General features: G+C 45.5%; 1 protein-coding gene across 6 annotated transcripts in view; it reads left to right on the top strand.

Annotated features, from left to right (window-relative positions):
• Nucleotides 1-6,952, top strand: part of map7d1a (MAP7 domain containing 1a) — a 56,832-nt gene extending 49,880 nt beyond the window's left edge. For 5 of the 6 annotated variants that reach the window (XM_079504186.1, XM_079504188.1, XM_079504190.1 and 2 more), the window contains 3 exons: nucleotides 1,334-1,415; nucleotides 1,809-2,047; nucleotides 5,572-6,952. In XM_079504186.1, coding sequence (XP_079360312.1) covers nucleotides 1,334-1,415; nucleotides 1,809-2,047; nucleotides 5,572-5,582 — 332 coding nt within the window. In that variant the 3' untranslated portion in view covers nucleotides 5,583-6,952. Of the gene's footprint in view, nucleotides 1-1,330; nucleotides 1,416-1,808; nucleotides 2,048-5,571 lie in introns of all 6 variants that reach the window. The other variant, XM_079504187.1, reaches the window with a different exon arrangement.
• Nucleotides 6,953-9,503: the final 2,551 nt, after the last annotated feature.

Below are 9,503 nucleotides of genomic sequence, written 5' to 3' on the forward strand. Positions count from 1 at the left end.
CTTCTTTTCACTTCTTTTCACTTGACAGCGAGGAGTTTAACCGAGAGGAACACAATAAAATTAAAACATTGCCTATAACGACATGCCCAAAATAGGGATACCAGGAATGATGTGGTTGAAAAACAACAAACAACAACGTGTATTTGGTGTGCTTTTGTTGTTTGAGCCAGCCATCTGAGTCGGATTCACATCAGAATGTTTTCAATAAAGCTGGCTATTAGATTATATCTCTGCCTCATATCACTTACAGCTGTAGTTTGAGGGGTTCCACTCAAAACAATAGGAGCCTTGTTTTGTTATTCAAGCCCTGAGACTGCAGAGGAAGACTCTGCTTGTGCCAAATCACAGCGGGAGAGCCTCCGATGCACGAGCCATTGTGAAATAGAAATGTGCGTGACTCCAGATACAGAAATAAGACTGCCTGCCCAATATCACTCACTTCCCACATATTATCCATTTCTAGACCCCCACGTCCATCACCTCCAATCATGGAATAAATAATAGTCCACTCCTAAAGAAGGAGATATCATATAAACTCTCCTTCGGAGCTTCCACCTCATGTTGATGAGAGAGACGAAGGAGAACCACATGGATCTGTGTGGTCAGAGAGATATGTGGGTGTTTGTGGCGTGCTCCCCAAGCATGGTGGAAGCCATTAGCCCCGCCACTGATGTGGTCGCAGAGGCCAGAGGCAATTGGCAGGCGTGCCTCCTTTCCAATCAGAGGAAGAGGAGAGCAGTCTCATCCACAGCCACGTCCCCAGCCCTTGTTGGGTTGAGGTGGGGCAGGGGGGGAGTTTTAACCACAGGGGAAGTATGCCCCATATAGGAAAACTGAGTTCAGCATCCCCTCCTCTGCATAATGCACTTCATCCTGACTCAGCTCTAGGGTGGACATTGTTTTAAATCCCACGCTGCTTGGCGGTGGTGTGTGTGTGAGTCATCCTTTGTGGTTGATGGTGCAGCAATGAGAGGAACGGGTAGACGGGAGAGTGCTTATTCCTGTTTTCATTAGCTTAATGTAGTTTATAATTTTTTGCATAATTATAAAAGAAAAACAAATGGTGAACATCAGAGAATTACAAACAAGCAACATATAGAATGGATTGAAAGCAAGTTGGATGGCATGCTCTAAATCAGTGTTTTTTCCCCACCGTTTTCACATTGTTTTTCATTGACCACAAAGCAAGGGTTCTGTCAGTCAAACACAATATCCCTCATGACACACAGGTTGAATCAATGAGCATTGCTCGAAATGACACCAGTGGATATTGTGGTAGGGAACAGTAGAGTTTCAAACCTGATTAACATCTGTTTCACCTTGTTTCCTCAAGCATCTGCTGACTATCAGCCACAGACGGAGGTCAGCGTGCCCGACAACAAGATGGAAAATGGACAGAGTGGTGAGAGAGAAAGGTACTATAAAGCCTTTTCCGTTTGAGTTTGTACGCTATGAATGTGCTGATGCAAGACCACCATGAACAGTAAAAATCCTGTATGCTATAAAAAAAGAACGGGTTGGGACTTACTTGGGAGTCACCTTCTAATCAAGGAGAACTGCAGGAGAACTACATGCTTTCAAACCTCATAGTCAAACACGGGAGCCAGAAGGCTCAGGCCAGTTATAAACAATTGTTACTTAACCACTAGACTTTGTTTGTTTGTTGCAAGGTGTTTACCCAGATGGTTAAGCTTCTGAGGGTGGATTTAGAAAAGAGTATCTTAAATGGGATCTTAGCGGTATGACTCACTGTATCACGATGACTGATTTTCATCCTACTGTACCCTGCCTGTACCTCCCCTCCACAGACCCTCTTCTGTACTTCTGGTCAATGGCATCCAGCCTGCCAGACATGAGAACGGCCTTTCCACCAAGGGAGATGGCGGTCACTTCGAAGAGATCATCCAGCTAACTAATCACGGCAACAGCACCAACGGAGGGCGGGACAAGTCCGAGAGTGATATGCCCGCCGAGCCAATTCTCGCTTTTGAAAACGAGGAGCCTTTCATGAAAAAAGCAGGTCCGATGAAGCCTCAGCACGTTGCAGGTACATATACTGTAGGAGTAAAGGGCCTTTCACGTTGCAGGTACATATACTGTAGGAGTAAAGGGCCTTTCAAACGTGAAGCGATATAACGCGCCTATAGTTCATTGTCAATGAGACCATTGCATTGGGGAGCAGTCGCGCTGCGACAACGCAAGCATATTTACGTGAGCGCGGTCCCCTGAATTTGTTGCGCGCGTGCTTGTTTCGTGCACACGCCCGCGACTCACCAGACCTGGATTCTTGCGTTGTTGCGCCCCCCTTGAGCAGACCTGGAAGAGACCTGTCGTTGATCCAGGCAACAACGCCTGCGTTCCTCACTCCCCGTTTGAAAGGCCCTTAAACCCACTTTACTGAAAAACGGGAGAGATGCGAGCATCAAATACATTCTTTTTTGAGGGGACCTAGCCCCTCCTATATACAGCTTTTGTCTCAATATTTGCCATTGACAATGAAAGGAGAAATTAGGTCAAATGTCTGCCAAATATGACATAAACTTTGTCCCCACACATCTCAATATTTTTGCCATTTACAATGAAAGGAGAAATTAGGTCAAATGTCCGCCAAATATGACGTACATTTGTGGCAACACAAACATTAAATGCCATTGACAATGAAGGGAAAATGTATGTCATATGTAGACGAGCAAATCGGCTAACCAATCACATAAATTCACTGGTCATGAGATGATGTATAGCGCCCCTCACTTCACACGGGTGTGATTTTCATATTTCCTTCCACAGAATACGACCGATAAATAGAATTTCACCACATGAGGCATCCATGGACATACAATTTACAACTAAAGCACTCGGCCAGAGGGTGCCCAAAAGGTAGATCGCGATCTACCAGTAGATCACAAAGGCTGTGCAGGTAGACCACATGACATGCCCCTAAAAAATATATAATTTAAATATTAAAAAAGCTATTTTTGGCATCTGCCACTTGAATTAAGGGGACTTGATTGTTTGACATCAAAAAGGGCCTGTCAGCTCAACCCACAATGCAATACTTTGTTCTCAAGAGTGTTGTGCACAAATGTCACAATTGGAAATCCTTCCAATTCCATTTTCCCCCTCTGTCCCATTCCAAGTGCGTTTTTTCTCTCATGTTACGCCAGCGCTGCTATTCCAAAGGCCCCTCTGGTACATTTATAAACAATTTTCAGCAGTGGGATAATAATTCTTTTGGTGGGTAGATCTTGTTGAGCTGGTAATTTTGAAAGTAGCTTTCCCGAGTCTCAAGAGATCTGCCAACATAACGTCTGTTGCATGTCAAGTCCTAGTGAGTCGGACATTTGTGTTCATACATACAGTCCCATCGTATTAAGCCTGGGAAACTTCCATATTTCAGTGCATGTGTGAAAACGTCTTGACAAACTAAGTTACTGCTGTGTGCCATCTGGTTCTCACCTCAACAGTACAGTAACTAAGTTACTGCTGTGTGCCATCTGATTCTCACCTCAACTCTACTGCTGTGTGCCATCTGATACCCACCTCAAAAGTACAGTAACTAAGTTACTGCTGTGTGCCATCTGATTCCCACCTCAACAGTACAGTAACTAAGTTACTGCTGTGTGCCATCTGATTCCCACCTCAACAGTACAGTAACTAAGTTACTGCTGTGTGCCATCTGATTCCCACCTCAACAGTACAGTAACTAAGTTACTGCTGTGTGCCATCTGATTCCCACCTCAACTCTACTGCTGTGCCATCTGATTCCCACCTCAACTCTACTGCTGTGCCATCTGATTCCCACCTCAACTCTACCGCTGTGTGCCATCTGATTCCCACCTCAACTCCGGCTACAGTATAATATGGCTTGTGACTGTAGTGTATACTATTGCAGTGGTTCCCAAACAGTGTATCATCATGAGACAAGTCTAGGTGTACCGTGGGATTTGGAGACACACATTGTTGTTGTCATTTATTATGTATATTTTGAATAATTTACTATTAGTACTTTGTTTCCCATCATAAATTATATATCTTTGAACCACTTTTCAACCTGCCTGGTGCCCCTGGCACAGCAATGTGCCACTGCTGTATTGAACCAATTGGTCTTCCAGCACAAGTAAACCGGTGTTTATTGACACTCCTTTTCGAAGCAAAGCCGTGATTCATTTACAACGAGAATAATGAGCCCATCTGGTTTAGCATTTGACTTTTCGTATTAGCAGCACGGTTTGTGTACACTATCTAAAAATTGCATCGCGAGGCGCCATTGGTTAATAATGCAGTTGGGTTAGAAATCCTGCCAAGCTCAACTGTGGTGTGTAATTCCCGTCTTGGGTGCTGGTTATCACTTGTGTACGCAAGTACCCCCCCTGGGGAGAGAGACATGCGAGGCTGGGGATTGAAGTGAGAGAACTGATCTGTCACACCCAGAGGGACTATTGAGCAAAGAGAGCAGGAAACATGGCAGAAAAAAATGTGCCAGGAAGTAATGGAGAGGAGTGAAGGGGTAGTCGGTATCTTTTGACACCGATGACAGCTTTTACTCAGCGGCCCACTGACGCGGGCCCCGTGCCCAGTGTCAAAATTCCTCGAATGGTGGAAGGTGGTGAGGAGGAGACCCAGGTGTTGGTCTGCCAGTGGATAGAAACAGGACTCCGTCACAGTTATGCATCCCACGCTCCTCCCCCGCCCCTCCCTTGCCACCCTTGCATGACACCAGCAGTGCTATCCGTCTCACCCGCTCTCTCTCTTATTGCCAGGGTTCAGCCCACACCTGCCATCCTTCAGACAGGTCACTGGTCATAAATAATATCTAAAGCAAACTGTGGATGGCCCTGCATGCCGTGTCAGAACCTCTGCCGTCGCAAAAAAGAAAAGGAACAAGTGCTATAAACTAATGTAGTTTCACTCCTGTCCACCTTGCCACAGTCACTTCAAAAATGAACATTCCAGTGGATCATATGCCATCTTAGTACTATGTTTGGAAACTTCACACTCTTGGCACATGATCATGTTGTTAATCTTGAAACCGACTTGAATGGTCTGATTTCCTGACGATAAGGGGAGAAGGTGAAGCATACCGTCAGGGCTAATATGAACGTTGATACGTATAATGACTGAACTCCCCCTGCCCTCTCCCCGTAGACTGGCCAACATGTGTTGCTGTCAGTCAAAATACTGGTGTTACATCAATCCCCCGCCGATTCACCATGTTGGATTATTTCTCACTGTATTTCTCCTGGTAGGAATCCTCGTAGAGATTTTTCCCTATGGCTGTCTGTCGTCTGATAAGGCAGCCTTTTGTTGTCCTTACACAAACAAGTGAAGGTTTATGGGTTCCTATCCGTGGCAACGTGCCAAAGACCTTTGGAGCTCAGCATTGTCACTGGGTCAGAGGTTTACGAGGCTATGACATTACTCGGGTCAACGAGGGTGGCCTCCAATACGATTCAATGCAATGGCCAGACGGCATTTCGTCTGTGTTTTTGTTTTACGTGGTGGCTGATGTTGAGTGTCGACAAGAAACGCCTGACCCCTAACCCCTACCGTGCTCCGTGTGTTCTTCCCTAGAGGTCCTGTGAGACGTTCCAGGACATTCCAGAGAGGACGATGAGCATCATCTCCCCCCCCCCCATCTCCACGACCATCCCAGGTACAGCCAATGCTCGCATTGGGGGAGACCAACACCCACAGCCCCTGTGTGACCTGTGCCAAACTATCACTGACTGCTTTCTAGAACTTTCACCACCCCCCAAAAGGGGCTGAAAAAAATAGCTGCAAAAGAAGAAGTAACTCTGCAATCAGCAACAATAGGCAAGCAAAACATGAAACGGGACGAAAGACATTGAGACACCTGCCATGTGCACGGCATAGCAGTGATAACATACTGTGCGTGAAGATTATCATGGCGGCAGTTCCATGCACCTTAAGATGCCACACTACCATCCGTTGTACAACCACAGTACAGCTGAATGGAGGACACGAATACACTATTGGACAGTTACTGTAACTGTTATTTTTGACGAAGCTGAGAAAAAAAGAATTGAGTGAGTTCTTTAACTCGAGGAGAAATGCAACGACTGGGTACAGTGTTCTATGTGAATAATGTAAATGAAACTTGTGTGTTTGACAAAGGAGGGAGGGGGTCTGTGGAATAGAGCTGATATGAAAGGGAGTAGACATTGAGGCAACTCTGCTCTGAGATGGCCTTTTTTAAGTCCAGTTAATACATATCTGTTGCAACATGGTCTGTGTAAAGCTACTTGTTTTTTTTGTACCATATAAAATCTCATACACTTGATTGATGAAATTGAAGTTCCAGTGGATTGCTACTGTGTGTGTTCGCTTCATGTGTTGAAACTCTCATCCCTTCTTCAATCGTGATTGATTGTGGATGTCATGATAAATGAGGGGGGAAAAACTGCAGGAGAATCCCATAACCGGGATAATGGTCTCCGTTTATATTGCGCCTTTTTCCAAAGCGCTTTACAATATGCATTGACCTGTTCACACACCGACGGCGGAGGCAGCCATACCAGGCACCAACCTGCTCATTGGGAGCAGTTAGGGGTTCAGTGTCTCGCCCCAGGGACCCTTGGAGATGACGCAAGGAGGAGTGGTCAATGGTGATAGATCTGAGAATCTTCTGATTCCCAGACACCTGCTCTTATCTCCTGAGCCACTGTCCAGCAAACAGATCCAGTCATGTGTTAATGTTGGAAATAGAATGTAAACTAGGGGGGTTCATTTCTCCCCCACTACGTTATGCAGTTGTTTTTTTCCTATACCTGTGCAAGCATGATTCAGTTTGCCGTCACTTGCATCGAAATTCCACAGACTCATTATGTATTTGAAAATGGTGGCGCGTGTATATGCTATAAATATTTTGATGTGTGTTTAAGGGTCAACGGGAGTATCTTGAGTCTGATTAAAGACAACGCTGTCCAATGAATCTGTGGTCTCATCTGTTTGTCTTCAATAGATTTGAGGGTGGTGGTCTCCTGGAATAGAGGGAAAGTCACAGGTGTTTTGTTGAACTCACTGATTCTCAGTCTCCGGTTCATCAAACAGAAATTGAACTTGGAGCGCGACTCATTTGACAAAGTAGGACAGTTGGGGAAATGCTCTGTACTTGGGATTGAACATCGACTCTGACGTGTTTACCCATGAGGCTTTCGTCTTTCATCGGCTGCTGCATGAGAGACGGAGGGCAACCTAACCACCAGAAAACCGATTTAGCAATGGTTCCAGAGGGGCCCAACATTCTGAAGATGGCAAATGACCTGCCTCAGCTGAGCTCAGCTGTCCTTTCCTGTTTCTGTCTCCTTTATCAAAAACCCAGCAGGGCTCCACATTGAACTATCTACCCACATAAACTGTCGCCACATTCTGGTGGCCAGGCCAATTGGTGGGAGGGGGAATGGGGGTGGGGTTCTGGCACTTGCATGGAGCAGTTTGCTGTCAGTTCTTCAAGCCAGCTGCAGTCCATTACAAGCAATTTATGTCCGCCTTCTCCCTAAAGCAAAAGCATGCTTTAGTGATAGTGTGTAACTCATTTGATTAAGTTGTCATGCAGTGTGACTGATGATTTATATGATTTATGACAGAACCTACTCTACTGGACACTTATGTTATGGAACCATATGAATGACTACCTGTAAATCCTCATGTATTACTGCTGTATGATGGTGTCCCACACTAAAACATAACAGACCTGCAAGCTCACAACGCGTCGCAGATGCGTTGTACGACGGGGCATAAATGAGACTTAATGCACCTGTGACATTTTCCTCCTTATATGCTGCATTGTATTTGATTACTGTGACATTTTGTTGTTACCTCAAACCTTGCACAACCAACCTTTTGTAGACTGATAGAACATTACCATTTATAGTGTCAAATGGAAAGATTTGCCTCTTAATGTGCTCATAAGACGATGATAAACCTGATCTCACTGGTTTAACATGTGGGTTGTGGGCGTCTCAGCTGCCCTTATTAGAATTGCCCCTATAAAATGTTTTTGGAGCTGTACTCATCTACTCCAGCAGGGGGCACTACTGTAGCATTGAGGTGTCATATCAAGTTTCCTTGGACCATATCCCCACCACTCAAGTCCCACATCCATGCTCAAGCCTGACAAAGAGATTTCTCAGATGGAAGTCCAAGTGCCCTCATAAAATCTGACTGCATTTTTGCAGTTCTTTATTAAAATTCATGTTCTTTCCTCGCATGTGCTTGACCCAGTTGATCTGCTAGAAAAGGCCTCCTTGTGTGTAATTCCCAGATGGGGCTTGTAGGGTTTAGTGGGCACTATTTTTAGGAAGGTGTTGGCGGGGCAGTGAGCAGTAGGCAGGCTGGCTATATGGCCAATTCACTGAATTAATTCACAAAGAATGAAGAGTAAAATGAAGAATGGGGGGCCAGAAGGTCTGTAAATGATGGGTCTCTAATGACAATAATGGTGCTGTCAGTCATTCGGAGTTAGAGGCTGTCAATCAGACGGCTCTGAAATTGTTGGCGTGGTAGCGCCCCGCGTTCACGTCACACTGATTGATGGGTGTATTATCTTCGCTGTCGGATCCTGGAAGCGTGCTGATAGGTGTGTTGGAGCAGTTGCCAGCTTAACCCTATTCTTGGGTTACTCGCTGCCTGGGTGAGGACGGATATCTTTGTGCTATTGGTTCATGGTATGAAGTTAATTTATCTCAGAGTGTTACATATGTAACCTTTGTAACCAAATATTTGTACACTTCCAGAGTTAAATAACCCGAAGGATTTGACAGTTTACACAGTTTTTCGCGGTTGTAAAACCCTGGTCTTATGGAACAATGTATGTTATGGAAAGTGTGCCGCCTGCCCCACCGTTTTTAACGAGGCGTTTGGGTCAACAGTGCAGTGGTCAGGGTCACACCATAAATTGACACTGCGCAGAGAAACCACCGTGGCAAAAGATACAGCATGTGCACATCACAGCCATCAAAGCCTGCGAGGCCAGCCTCTGTTAAATGTTTATACTCGCACACGCAGCCCCCAGCGGGCACTCTCACATTGAACTACTGTTTATCTGCTCAGCAACAGGACTTCTACTCTAGTTGCTATCTGATGGCAACACATTAGTGGGGGGCCAGAGCATGGCAGGCACTCGGAGCGCGCCGTTTCCTGATCCCCCTGTCGAAGCTGTCCCAGCAGCCAAGCAGAGCTCTTGACTATTCTGGTGAGAGACGTGAGATCTAATAGCTGCTACACAGGACCCATGTGTGTGTTTGTGTGTGAGTTAGTGGACATGGAGCTGTCCTGTGAAGTGACCAACACGTCTCAAGCCAGAGTTTTGACAAAGTCACTGTTATGCAAGTCATATAACTTATAACTCCCAAGTCTTACATTTCAAGTCGTAAGGGCAAGTCTCAAGTAAAGTGCCATGTCACCATGTTCAGGTCAAGTCATAAGTCCCACATTTCAGGTGTCAGGTCTCAATGCTAGCATGTTTTAACGTTTACATTTTA

The sequence above is a fragment of the Electrona antarctica genome (genome assembly GCF_951216825.1).
Source record: "Electrona antarctica genome assembly, chromosome: 6".
NCBI lineage: Eukaryota > Metazoa > Chordata > Actinopteri > Myctophiformes > Myctophidae > Electrona > Electrona antarctica.